Source organism: Bactrocera neohumeralis, chromosome 3 (assembly GCF_024586455.1).
Source record: "Bactrocera neohumeralis isolate Rockhampton chromosome 3, APGP_CSIRO_Bneo_wtdbg2-racon-allhic-juicebox.fasta_v2, whole genome shotgun sequence".
NCBI classification, from domain to species: Eukaryota; Metazoa; Arthropoda; class Insecta; order Diptera; family Tephritidae; genus Bactrocera; species Bactrocera neohumeralis.
In genome coordinates this window covers 40,225,462-40,240,352 of record NC_065920.1, presented here as the reverse complement: position 1 = coordinate 40,240,352, position 14,891 = coordinate 40,225,462, and the positions used below count along the sequence as shown (strand labels likewise).

The 14,891-nt window shown below is 38.7% G+C and overlaps 1 protein-coding gene across 2 annotated transcripts in view; it reads left to right on the top strand.

Moving 5' to 3' along the window:
• The window catches only part of LOC126752530 (voltage-dependent calcium channel subunit alpha-2/delta-3), a 131,698-nt gene that overhangs the window by 88,199 nt on the left and 28,608 nt on the right, over positions 1-14,891 (top strand). For both annotated transcript variants that reach the window (XM_050463411.1, XM_050463409.1), the window contains exon 4: positions 2,332-2,442. In XM_050463411.1, the coding sequence (XP_050319368.1) occupies positions 2,332-2,442 (111 nt within the window). The remainder of the gene's footprint in view (positions 1-2,331; positions 2,443-14,891) is intronic.

Sequence of the window (14,891 nt, the reverse complement as noted above, 5' to 3'; positions counted from 1 at the left end):
TAAGTACGATTGTTTAAAGGCACACTTTTCAAAATTATCATAACGAAAAGAGACTTGAGTCAGCGCAGGTTCTCTAGTACTAGCTTATTCAAATTCAAGGGAACAAAACTCAGTTTTTAACCGCAGTTCGACAATAAATACTGGTATGTCACAGTTCCTTGTAAAGGATTGGGTAGAAATATTTTTCTAATCCAAAAGCAAAAATAGCCTTGTCATTTCTTCCTTTCAATTTCATAAATCAATTTATTGACTCTTCCTAAATCTTGAGGACAAACAAAGTTTTATTTCACATGCTCATATGTTTATAAATAAGTGTCATACATATTTTTCTCATAAGGAAAAACTTACACTCTGTTCCTGTACACACTGTTCCTATCTGCCATTATCTCAACATCTTCGTAATCATTTTTTTTATTTATTCGACATGGTCCGCAATCATTATTAGTTTGGTTATATTATCCTTCTATGAAAATATAATAGGTTGTCAAATATCTCCCTTCCGTCTCTTTGTCTTTTGAATTTCGCGGCTATATATAAAGCGCTACAGGGCTCGTATCGTGACATAACCTACAAAACGACGGTATGCATGATTAGTTTGGATATTACGTTCAACAGTTATAGGTTAAAGGCAAATCCGATATAGTAACGTTCCGTGAGATTAATAATGTTTTCGGGATGATACTCTATCACCTCGAACTGCGGAGGAATGGTTTCGACGATTCAGAGCGGGTGAAAACGACCCCATGGATATGCCAGCTGGCGGAAGACCTGTGACAACGAATACCGATCAAATCATAAAAAACATCGAATTAGACCGGCATGTGGCATCTCGTGACATCGCCCAGAAGATGCGAGTAAGTCACCAAACCATTTTAAACCATCTGTAGAAGGCTTGATACACAAAAAAACTTGATGTTTGGATGCCGCATGATTTGACGCAAACAAACCTTCTGGACCGAATCAATGCCTACGATATGCTGCTGAAATGGAACGAACTCGACCCATTTTTGAAGCGGATGGTAACCGGCGACGAAAAATGGATCACATTCGACAATATCAAGCGAAAACGGTTGTGGTCGAAGGCTGGTGAATCGTCCCAAACAGTGGCCAAACCGGGATTGATGGCCAGAAAGGTTTTGCTGTGTGCTTGGTGGAATTGAAAGGGAATCATCCACTAAGAGCTGCTCCCATATGGCCAGACGCTTAATTCTACCATCTACTGCGAACAATTGGACCGCTTGAAGCAGGCGATCGACCAGAAGCGTCCAGATTTGGCCAACAGGAAGGGTATAGTATTCCACCAGGACAACGCCAGACCACACACTACGTTGATGACTCGTCAGAAGCTACGAGAGCTCGGATGGGGGGTTTTATCGCATTCACCATATAGTCAATTGATTATCACCTGTTCCTGTCCATGGCGAACGCCCTTGTTGGTGTAAAGTCCGATTTATTCGCAAATAAGGAGGGGGGCTTCTACGATGGGGATATTATGAAGTTGCCGTCTAGATGGAAACAGATTATTGAATGAAACGGCGCATATTTGAACTAAATCCGATCACTGTAAAAATTTTTATAAAGCATTGAATAAAGAACAAAAAAACGGAAGGGAGATATTTGACAACTTTATATATCAAACACCGAGGCTGTGTATAATGCCGAAGCTTCGTTAATATCGTTAAATTTTATTCTGGATTGTGGCAAACCTAAAAGTGAAGATTTATTTAGGACTTTAAGTGTTGGAGTATTGTTATACAAATTTTCGAAAGAAGGTAATAGATGTTTACAAATTAAATAGGAAAAATGACTTAAAATCAAACCTAAGGGTTCGGGATTTACACATCTTCAAAATTACTTTTACTTGATATTTTTACGTTAAAAACTCGACTAACAAATCTTCCAGCCGCTGATTATAACTAATTCCATGTGTAATGCAGGTCTGAGGATAGGGACCATAGACTGAGACAGAGCTACACGACATTGTTTCTGTTTAACAGGAAGGCTTTATGAACATTTATAGATCATTGATGTTGATGAATATCTTCTAAAGTGAAGGCTTTCAAGCGTTATTTTTATTATTCATCTTTTATAAAGACTCTGCGATATATAATACTTATGCTATTTATGTATATATACATACATACTTTTTCTCACTTCCGCGCATTAAAAATCTTAAAAAATTTCACGAAACAGCAGGAGAATCAATGATAAATCAAAGTTTTTGCTGAAATCCTGCCAATCAAGTTAAAATTTTAATATCCTTGCACATTTTCATAAGCGTACAAATTTCACTAATTTTTGTTTCCATTTTGCGCTCTTTTCTCTATACAGCGTTTTAAGGACAGTGACATCGAAGTGAAGCGAAAGGATGGCATCATGTTGCTGCGCGAATTGGCAGCTGAGGTGAAAAATTTCATGGATTTCAAACGCAACGCTGTGATGGTAAGTTCACACATACATACATACATATATACATTAAAAATTTATCAATAATCGTAACAGTAAAGCTACGTAACACAGTTATGCCGAAGCCAATGCCAAACTAATGAAGGCGGAAGCACCAAAACTGGCAAAGGCGGCAACGACGTCGCGAGGGCGCAAAGAAAGCGCGGCGCGGCAGCTTTCAGCCGGGACGAAGGTTGGCAGCAAAGAAAATGTCCTTATAGCGCCCAGAAGTAGGCAACGGTGGGTGCGAGGAACGTCGCAGAACATTGTCGAAGCAGTGAAGTGTTTAAAAATTATAATTTCTTTGATATCCGCGAGCGATTTTTGAGAAATTGAAACAGAGACTCGCTGCCTTTGTTAGTGTGCCTCACGCTGATTGTGTAGGCATCTATAAGACTTTGAGGCAAGCAAATATAATGTGGAAAGGAAAAAGTGTCCAAATAAGTTGCAACTTTAAAACAACGCCGTTAGGCTTTTGTGGCGCGTAATAAGGAGAATCGAAAAAGAGTAGCCCTTACAAATCAGTGGTTAGCTATATGCCAAGAACTCTGCCACAGATTGTGAAGCTACTAAAACGGTTCAAGAGTATATGCGTAAATATGTAAATATATACAGTGGTACCTCGACATACGAGTTTAATTCGTTCCGCAACCTTGCTCGTATCTTGAATTACTCGTATCTCGAAGCAAATTTCCCCATACAAAACAATTGAACTACCATTAATCCGTTCCAACCTCCAAAATGTCACCCCAGTTATTTTTGTTACGTAGTTTTGAATAATAAAACCGTATTTATAAATATCAAATATTTATTACACAAAAACAAAAAAGAGAATGTAAAGAAATAAATTAGATATCCTCACTGGTCTTTGCCTTTTTCGCTACATTTTTCTCGCTTTCACTTGTAGGCCGTTTAGAAAAAACATGTCCAAGGAGGTTTGTTTCTTCCTCCCTCTCAGAATGTTCCAGAAATGAGTTAGGCAAGTGTCATTACAAAGGTCAGATGCACGAGCTGTTGCAACTTTTTCTGGGTGTTTTTTTCCACGAACTGTGAAACTCTCTCCCACATTCCTAAGATCTCCTTTATCTCACTTGTCGAAATAACCTCTTCCTCTGACTCCTCAAAACCAATTTCTTGCATAACCTCAGTATGCTACTGTGACTGTAACTCTTATATCTCCTTAGTCGTCAGTTCCTGGGTGTGCTCCTTGATGAGCTCGTTCACGTCTCTCTCTTCCACCTCTAGACCCATGGATTTCCCCAGAGATACAATCTCCTCTCTACTGAAACACCGGGTTCCAATTTTTCATAGATCCTTTCAACTGCACAACTTATCACAGCGGAAGCACGCTGCTAACTGATCGTGATGGCGCGACCGGACTCGTATCTCGAAAAACTCGTATGTTGGGGCACTTGTATGTCGAGGTACCACTGTATTTATTTATATTATATATGCAAATATATATCACCAATAGTTATGACATAGAGTATGTAAAAGGTTAATACGACTCCGGTATTTGATATCGCTGTGGGCGCTTATGCTTGCATCGAACATAAGTAAAACAAAACCGTAAAGACTCACGTTTCTATGATTTTGCCATTACGTCGCGTATTTATTGCGCAATAAATAAAAAAATCTATGCATAAACTTTAGTTACCTTAAGGTATGCTTGTGTGCACAGATTTTATTTATTGGATGCTCGTGTTGCCTGCAATCCCACACAACTTATTACCAGGGGCTGGTCATTCGATTGATGTGACTAACAAACACTGAGTTGCTTACTCGTTTTTATGATTGGTATAATATTGCTGCTTACTTAATGCGTAAATTTAGGGTCATTGATTTATATTTTTGGTGTTGTATTTCAAAAACTCACCTGTAGTTAAAAGATAACATCGATTATTTCTCGAAGGTTGAAAATAAGCATTAGTGTAAATAGCACATGTTCCACCTTTTTAGAAGTTTTGTGTTCTGAAAATATATAGTAAATAGTCTGATAGTCGGATAATAATAATAGCTGACCCCGCAGGCGTTGTCCTGCGTGAAATTATGTGTTTTGAAATGAAAAGAACGTTGAATTTTTATTGTGTTGAAACTTATTAATTTACTATTTTTCTACATTTTTTTTAATGTAACGCAGCTTGATAAATAACATTTTTTGGTTTCTGTTCCGGAGCGTAAATGTACAGAGAAGATGGTTTTCCAACTCATGAACACGCCACGTATAGCTGGCTGTGTGAAAAACATAGCATTTCCAGATTTATGCCACACACTTCTAGCGACTAACCTTGCGTCCTGTTGATTGTCAGCGCAAATGCAATTTTCCCGGGAAACTGAAATGGCAAATCGTTGGAACTCAAAGGAATTTGTAGAATCAACCATTCTGTGCTCCGTCACAATCAGTCGGGTTCCATTACACAGTTTCGGCGCATGAAGATTCCGAAACATAATAATGACAAATCCAACTTTGAGACGCAAATGATGCGGCGGCATACCAAGTCTCTCCAAAGAATTTATAAATTACACTGGATAATTCACGACTTCGTCTTCATTGTCAAGACGATCGATCGATCGATTGAATCTTCCAGTTTAAGTCATTAACATCAGTATTTTTGGCTGCTAAAATTGCGCGTGCACTCAATCAATCGTAGTTACGATAATTTGGCCAATGTTCGGATCATTACATTCGTGATGAGTTCATCTTTCGTTGAAGTGAAGTGGTATCCAAACTATGGAAGTATCAACCTAAATTTGTCCATTTCCAATTCTTGGCGAATACGTTGTAAAATGTCTTCAGCAACGTCACGAATTATTGTTTGTATCTCATAATTGACGCGGAGTTGAAGGCTGCTATGTCGAAACGATCATCGCGAATAGTGTGCGATGTAGCTATTACATCGTCCATCGTTTGATTCCAGTGATTATCATGTTCCAGCAACTGTAATTACTGGCATGCTTCTCAAAAAGTTGCACACACCGCACCATTCACAATACGCAATGACTCAAATGAAGTTGAATCGCGTACATTAATCAATATCAACCGAAGGTGGAAGCAATACTCGTTTTCCGGTGGATTGTCTAAATTGGTGCTAATGCATTAGTTGAGAACACACTTGGTTGTGCATCTACTGGTTGGCCTTGCTTTCTGCGTAATAATTTCTTCGACGATGCATTCCATGTATAAAATCAAGGCATTTCTGAATAGAGCAATGTTCTCGCAAACGGATCACTGACGCAAGTTGAGAAAAAACTCGTCAAGGTCAATTTTCGTTGCTGGCGTTGTTTTCACTAGCTGTAATGTATTCTCTGGGTTGAAATACACTCTTTGGCCATTCTCCAAATGAACTGCGAGACGAACAACAGTCAGAAAACGTTGATTAATTGCAAAAGTAAATATCTTACAAAGCGCTTTATTGCAGTTAGGGTATCGATCCATTTGATACTTGCTGATCTCATCTCGTTCAAAGCCAATAACCGCCATGTTGCTTCCGTGTTGGTAACGTTGGTCGATTTCACTAAACTGCAATACTCAACATTGATATGAGTTTTGAATGTGAACTAGACAATAGTGGCGAATATGGTACGATCCATGTGTTGTCAACTTCCATATTCACACCTCTAAATTGAATGCTGAATGTTCTGCCATTGGCCTGTCTGGTGAGGGACGCCGATACAATGGTTATCCAACATTTCCAGTTTGCGTTTCCGCAAGAAAAGCTCGTGGATAGTATTTCGTACATTTATTGTCAGACATACAAACCGAAGTGGGATTATGGTGCCCGCAAGTTCCATTGGTTGGATGGCAAAAAGAACGCCGACCGATATTAGCGCGATCTCTTCGTGGCATCGTAACAAATTTCAATTGATCACTTTGTTTGAAACACTCATAAAGTTTTCACTGAATAATTTTCAATAATTTACCTTTTAAATAGCCAAAATAAAGAAAACAAACAACAGAAATTGAACGATTCAAATAATTTACAAATAAATCAATTGGGAAACAAAACAAAAAAAATTACAAAAAAAAGTATGGAAAAGCCACTTTTTGGAAATGTACGTTAAAATTTTTGTTAAAAATTAACATTTTCTTATTTTGTTTTTTTTTTTTTACAAACCATCCTCATTGGATTCCCTTCAAAGTGTTCAGGCCATTTTTCATTTCATGCAACGGTTTAATCAGCTATAGCGAACAGACAAAAACTCATCTTATCTTTATATATAAGATTTTCAACTAATGACTTTTTCCAGAATCACACTCATAAATGTGAAAAATTATTTTTCCAAAATTTGACAGTTTTTTGGAGGCCTTCGCATTATATATTCTTATGGATACATTTATGAAATTCTCAAATTTCCAACAAGTTGACTTTTGTCTGTTCACTCCGGGAACAAAGGAAACTTCAGGAAAGAGATTTGATTACATATGTCTAAAGTCCAATTAGTAAAGGTTTGTGGGTATTATATCAAGCTGTCAAATAGCCCCCTTCCGCTTTTTTGCTCGTTATCCAATGCTTTATAAGAAAGTGTTACAGTAATCGGATTTAGTTCAAATATGCGCCGTTTCGTTCGATAATCTGTTTCCATCTAGACGGCAACTTCATAATCAACTCCTCGTAGAACAGCCACTTTTCACAAGTCTCTTTTGAGTTCAACTTTACACCAACAAGGGCGTTCGCCATAGACACGAACGGGTGGTAGTCACTTGGCGCTATGTCCGGGCTATATGGTAGATGCGATAAAACCTCCCATCCGAGCTACCGTAGCTTCTGACGCGTCATCAACGAAGTGTTTGGTCTGGCGTTGGCCTGGTGGCCTTCCTGTTGGCCAATTCTTGACGCTTCAAGCGGTCTAGTTGTTCGCAGTAGATCGTATAATTAAGCGTCTGGCTATATAGGAGCAGCTCATAGTTAGTGATTCCGTACCAATCTCACCAAACACACAGCAAGGCCTTTCTGACTGTCAATCCCGGCTTGGCCACTGTTTGGGACGATTCACCGGTCTTCGACCACAATCGTTTTCGCTTGATATTGTCGTATGTGATTTATTTTTCGTCGCCAGTTACCATCCGCTTCAAAAATGGGTCGAGTTTGTTCCGTTTCAGTAGGATATCGCAGGCGTTGATTCGGTCCAGAAGGTTTTCCTGCGTCAAATCATGCCCCACCCAAACATCAAGCTTTTTTGTTGAATATATTGTGAAGATGGCTTAAAATGGTTTGGTGACAAACTCCCATCTTCTGAGTGATGTCACGAGATGCCACATGCCGGTCTAACTCGATGTTTTCCATGATTTGATCGGTATTCGTCGTCACAGGTCTTCCGCCAGCTGGCTTATCCATGGGGTCGTTTTCACCCGCTCTGAATCGTCGAAACGATTCCTCCGCAGTTCGAAATGATAGAGTACTATCCCCCAAAACACCATTAAACTCACGGAATGTTTCTCTATCGGATTTGCCTTTAACGAAGGAAAACTTAAAAATAGCGCGAATTTCTGCGTTAGTGAAATCCATGTTTACACGGCTATAACTGTTGAACGTAATATCCGAACTAATCATGCATAGCGTCGTTTCGTAGGTTATGTTAAGAGCTTTCAAAGATATATAGTATTGCTAATTCAAAAGACAAAATGGCGGAAGGGAGATATTTGACAACCTAATATATAAATCAATATCTATCTCGTTCAGCTTTAGGTGTTATAAACAAATGTTATAGGAACAATATAACAAATATACGTAACTAGTCAAACCAATAGGTATTAATAATCAATACTACTCAGGTAAAAGATTAGGTTGGGTTTACAGTTAAGCGCTAAACTATTTTGCTACTTTAAAAATTGTAGTACAGAACATTTTTTTCACAAAAAAAGATTTAAATAATATTTAAAATTGGGAAAATAAGCTTTGTTAAGCTTTTGATGAGCCAGCAAATATTTGTATATAACGCATATATGTATATATTTATAGTACACATGTGGCATGCAGCACTGAGTCCTTAAGCAGACGGTTGATTGCGAAAAATAAACTAAAACAATATTCAAAGGCAGCTAAATGCCAACAACTCAGCACCATAATATGTGTATGTATATAATATTTTAAACTTTACAACAACAACCTAAATACATTCTCTGCCCACCAATTTCATTTTGCACCTTCACTCCTTATGATGCTTTGACTGCATTGAAGACATTACTTTACTGCTGACACGGTCCAGCAATACACCACAAACATCTGCCACCCGCAGCCACAGCTGAGCATCCGCATCCGCATTTTATATGCAGAAAACTTTGGCACAACTTTTTAGTTTTCGTACGTTTGCTTGCCTCTATTTAATATTAGGATGAAAAAAAAATTCAAATTTTCTTACGGTGCTTCAGCTACGAAACGAAGCGTTTGTTAGGGTTGCATATATATAGTGGTAAATGCTCGCCCAAAACGAGGCTCCCATGCCTCACAACTGCTCCCACTCACACGCTTTCATACCCTTTTCACATGTAACTCTATTCTGGGAAGGATTATGGTGTCGCTCTTCTTGAAACACCTATCCCTACGTAAACCAACTGTGAAGAGATATGCAACGGTTAATATATACACATGTCTTTAGGCATCTCTTTGTACGTGTTTAGGCGCACACGTGAATTTTCGGCAGGCTTTGCTACGTTTCAGGTGGGGGAGCTGGCGCTGGTCTGCTTGCCTAAATTCATTGCCTTCGTCCATCATTTTATGCGGATGTATTTGCCTTCAAGCGCTGCTGTGTATGTGTGTATGTGTTTGTTTTCACTAATACATAACGAAACTTATTTCACCTCAGTTACATTAATATTTATTGGCCCAAGTATCCTTAGCATTTTTATCATGCATATTTGATATATTTTGCAAGCTTTGTTTTACTTGTTGTTGTTGTGACTGTGTCCGCACATTATGTTGGATTGGATTATCCAACAAATCTACGAAAATCCCTTAAATGCTATTACTTGGGACGCAGAAATCAAATGCTCACATAAATACCTGTGTAGTTTGTAGTTCTGTGTATTGAACAAATTCCATAAGACTGAAAAAGATATTCAATAAATATTTCGAAAGTATAAAAACTAGGCTATAATGTAAGTGTGTTAAGTTATTATTCAGTTTTTTTAGAATAAACCAAAAGTGTTTAAAAAGCTGATTATTAAGCGTACAAACCTTGATTTCAACTCTTAGCCTGAGTTCACTGTGCGCCCTCGTTTTCTTAGAACTAGAGTGATTGAAAGCTTTTGACAGTTCATATACGAAGTGATAGTTAGTGTGCATGTGCGCAGTTTCATCCCGTTATGCTTTAAAGACTTCCTATAAAGTATTATGGGACTAACCTTTAAAGAAAGTACAGTCCCTTCAAACGAAAAAGTGTTTCATACAGGCACTAGAAACCATTTTTCCAGTTTGTAGTCTTAGCGGTCCGATATTGGTGATTCCGACAAATGAATAGCTTCTTTAGGAGAAGCTAGGGTACTGCGTCGAATACTTTCAGAGCTGGAGTGTTTTCGTTCATTCGAACAACATGACCTAGCCACCGTAGTCACTGACTTTTAATTCGCTGAACTATGTCAATGTCGTCGTATATCTCGTAGAGCTCATCGTTCCATCGAATACGATATTCGCCGTGGCCAATGCGCAAAGCACCATAAATCTTTCGCAGAACTTTTCTCTCGAAATGTCGTAACATCGACTCATCAGTTGTTGGCATCGTCCAGGCCTCTGCACCATATAGCAGGACGGAGATAATGAGTGACTTATAGAGTTTGATTTTTGTTCATTGAGAGAGGACTTTACTTCTCAATTGCCTACTCAGCCCGAAGTAGCACCTGTTGGCAACAGTTATCCTACGTTAAATTTCCAGGCTGACGTTGTTGTTGGTGTTGATGTCGGTTCCTAAATATACGAAATTATCTACAACCTCGAAATTACGTAGGTGCGTAGTCGCGAGTGCGACGACTGTTTGTTTGATGACAGGAGATATTTCGTCTTGCCCTCGTTCACCAGCAGACCCATTTGCTTCGATGCTTTATCCTTTCTGGAGAAAGCAGAACTAGCGGGGAGGTTGTTAAGGCTAATGATGCGAATATCCTATCAAAGGCAGCTTTGAAATCGACGAAGAGGTGGTGCGTGTCGATTCTATTTTCACGGGTATTTTCCTAGATTTGGTGCATGGTAAATATCTGTATTGTATAATGGTTCGATATATTCGAGGAATGAAGCATTGCCTTGGATAATAATCTATGCCGAATTTATTGAAGATATCCACACAAGGTTTTGATTTTGGTCGATCTATATATTTGACCTTATAGTGCCTTATAGTGCTTCAATATCGGCGATTCCGACAATGGAGCTGAAGTACTATGTACATAGTTGGCGTAATTATAAACTGATGGGCATGGGTGTCCGATATGAGCTTCTGGGTGTTTCAAACTTCGTGGCAAACTTAATATACCTTGTTCTGGATATAACGGATCTTTACACCATCTGCGTACACAGGCGATGAATAATGAATGAATGAATGAATGATGTAATCTATATATACAAGCAAGTGCTGCACATCACTATTCACAATTTAATTCTTTTTATTATTCTTTATGAGTTTTCGAATACTGGAAGTCTTCATTTCGTTTAACTTTTGAAAATAAGGTTTTAATATTTCCGGTAAAAATGCCTCTAACTTACGATTTATTCTCTTTGTTTATAATATTAAATTAAGTCCACATAATAATTAGATAAAAGCTTGGATAAGTTGTTGAATATTGCAATTCATGAAAATATGGAATTTTTGCTAGAATCACCAAAAATTTAAAGCGCAAAATAAAGAACAAATTGCTACAGATTAGATAGGGTCATTATTAAAGTTTTTTTTAGAAACGACCCTACTTGGAATCTCCCATCTTTAAAGATCAAAGTTTGGCTGTTAATAAGTTTTCCTATTTAAAATCGATCCAAAAAACGTTATCAACTCGAACTAAATTTTTTTTTGAACGGCAATTTTCTTGAATATAATTCAAGGCATATTTAACGGTAGCAATATAACTTACAAATAACAAAAACCAAAAAGCGAATTAGGCCGCTGGCAACTTCCACGAAATGAATGTTTTGTTTTTGTGGTTGTTTCTTGGCTTCTATGAACTACAGAATCAGTAATAAAAAATTTTAAAAGAAAAGACCTGGTTGTTCAATAAGTTTTGTCGTTCGATAAAAGAAGGCGTGTTGCTACCAGCCCACATTTTTTTTATTGTTTTGTTGGTACACTCTTTATATGAACGCATGTGAAGTTTAATTTCAATCTGTCAATTCATTCTTTGTTTACAAGCCATTTAGTGTCGCCGTATCAAAGTATTTTTTTCTACAATGAAAAAATTGAATATCGTGCAGTGATAAACTTCTTATTTTTGGAAGATTTAGCACCAAAAGAAATTCACGAACGAATAATAAAAGTGTATAATGATTGTTCACCTACAATTAGAACAGTAGAAAGATGGGTTGCTGAATTTAAACGTGGTCGTAAGAAGACGATCCACTTGAAGGACGTCCAAAAAGCGCATCAACACCAGAAATCATAGCCAAAATACAGGATATGCTTTTGGAAGATCGTCGATTGACTGAGAGAGATTTAGTGGAGGATATACACATATCATTAGGCAGTGTGAGCCATATTTTAAGTGAAATTTTGGGTTTTAGAAAATTGTGTGCCGCATTTGCAGTGGAACAAGAACACATTCGAATGCGACTCTCTCAGCAACATTTGGAGCGTTTTAAAAAGGATAAAGTGGATTTTGTGCGTTGATTCATCAGTATTATGAGACTTGGTTCTATCACCATGATTCTGAATCAAAACAAGAGGCTAAAGAGTGGTATGAACATAGTTGTTCGCCTTCGCCCGTAAATCGGTCAAGAAGGTTATGGCATCAGTTTTTTGGGATGCGAGAAGAATTTTGTTTGTGGATTAATTCTGAATATTACTGCAACTTTTTGGACCACTTGAGGGAAAAAATTCGTGAAAATACCCGGTTTGCAGAAGCTAAAAATCGTTTTTCATCAGGAAATTGCACGGTGTCACAAGTGCATAGCTAAATTCCGTGAATTAAAGTTCGAATTGCTGGAGCATCCACCGCATTCACTAGATTTGGCCCCCAGCGACTTCCATTTGTTTCTAGAACATAAAAAATTTATGTGTGACAAGCGGTTTTCATCAAATTAAGAGGACATAACGGCTGTTGAAGCGTATCTTGCAGACCTTCCGGATTCGCAATTCAGCGATGGGATCCACAGAGGACCGTTTGAACAAGTGTATTAATGTTCCGGGAAATTATACTGAATGATAAAGTGTATTTTGAAATATAAAATTGTGTTTTTCTTATTAAATGACAAAACTTATTGAGCAACCTGGTATATTTTTATTTAGTAAACCCTGAGAGAGACTACGGTAATACAATATGTGTGAAAAAATTAAAAGTTCATGGTGCTTATTATCGCCTACTTTCAGGTTCTTTTGGGATTTAGAATCGTATTCACTCCTTATACCATAGCGTTAGGAACTACTGAAGGAATTTATACCAATAATAAGAGAATTTTATTAAACGAATACAGAGACGTTCCACATAATCGAACGTGTAAAGGGTAAAGTCCAATGCAAGCTTTTAGACTGCAATTAACAAGGGGTAAAACGTTTCCATAAACCCACTACCGCGCACCGCTCTGTTTCAGTATTTTATTAGCGATATTTCTGTTGCTTTCTCAATTAAAAAACCCAGACAGTGCGCCACAGTCTACAACAACAAAAGCGAATGAGAGAGCGTAAATAAATAATTCGGCAGTTTATTTGAGCATCCACCCATTTACCAAAGCAATTGACGCTCGGTTTGGTTATTACCCGCACAATTGATATTTAACAGAAGGAACCCCTCAAAATGGAAGACAGCGAGTGTAGGGATCTCCAGCGGTTGTATAGCGTAAGTGGGTTGTTGCTGTTGCTTGTGTGAGGTTGCGCGGCAGCCAGCCATTGTTGAAACCATGGCAATCGACAATTCGATGACTGCCGAATGAATGGGCCGTTCGTGGCTACCATAGGCGTGTTGTTGCTGTTGTCGTTGTTATTGTTATTGATGCTTTTACGGATTTTTGCACGTGCAGCGTGGCCATCAACACAGCCAACAAAAAAGAAGCGTCGCGTCGCGTCGCACCAACATAACCGCATCTCCATCCGCCTGCTCAGCCGTCGTCCTTAAAATCCACCTGCTTTTCCCACCTTCCCACCTTCGCACCGCCGCAACCGCAAATGCCACATTGGCAATTTGCACTTGTGTTCAACATGAAAATAATGAAAAACAATTCGTGCATGCGGTAAAGCGACTAGACAACGAACGCGGCGCGGCGCAAATGCATAACTTCGCCGGACTCTAGAGAGATCGCCTCGGTCTGCTGCCGGGGTAGCGGTGTCACGGGTCAGCTGTCTGTAACAGGCGCCCATAACGAGTAGCCAACAACTGCTGCTGGTTGCATTTCCGCTTCGCATGTGGCGAAAAATAACAACTACAAAATAAAACAAACAACAACAAAACTGTAAAAAAATAAATGGCAAATATAGCGAAGTGGTAACGCGGCTCGCGCGGCAAATGCCACCTGACAGGACAGCAGAAAGCTACAGCGCCGTAGTTGGTAGGTGGACAACTTTATGGCCAGTGCAAATTGTTTGCCTGCGGGCCGACCGAACTCGGGCAGACACGCGAAAGCACCGACAGACAAACAAGCGGACAGGTAGACAAATGCGCAGACGGTATGGCAACCAAGCGCTGGTGTACGTGTGTATGAGTGAGTCTGGCATGTGCATGAAGCTTCTTTGCATTGCGTGTGAATCGGGTCAATGCAACGTGGCACCGAGTACATGCATCATGTCGGAGTGGCAGCATAACACCTCCACCAATGGTGGTGGCTAGGTCCAAAAAAAAGTTGCTACATACAAAGCAGGATGCATGGAGATGAACATGCGAACAAAGAAGGATGTGCAAGTCAGTTACTCAGTCAGTCGGTCGTTTGCTTTGGTTAGTTCGTTGGTTGAAAGTCAATGACTGAGGTGCCTTTGTGGTTCTTTGCTTGCGTTTTGTTGTTTTTTTGAAACTTAAACAAGTGGAAATAATTGATTTAAGACATACATTTCGTGAAATGTTATAGAAGTGGAGTTATTTTTCAAAAATGCTGCAGTTACTGATGTCATACCAAATTTTCAGGTTTTATCCAACTTTCTATTTATCTTTATATATAAAAAGTACGTGTCACGTTTGTCCACGATAGACTCCCTAAGCTACTGAACCAATTTTAGTAAAATTTAGCACACTGTATCCAGTTTGAACCAACTTAGAAGATAGGTTAGCTAAAACAATATATAAATAAAGAATACAGTGAAAGCTCTCTCAAATGCACGCCTTATTAAGC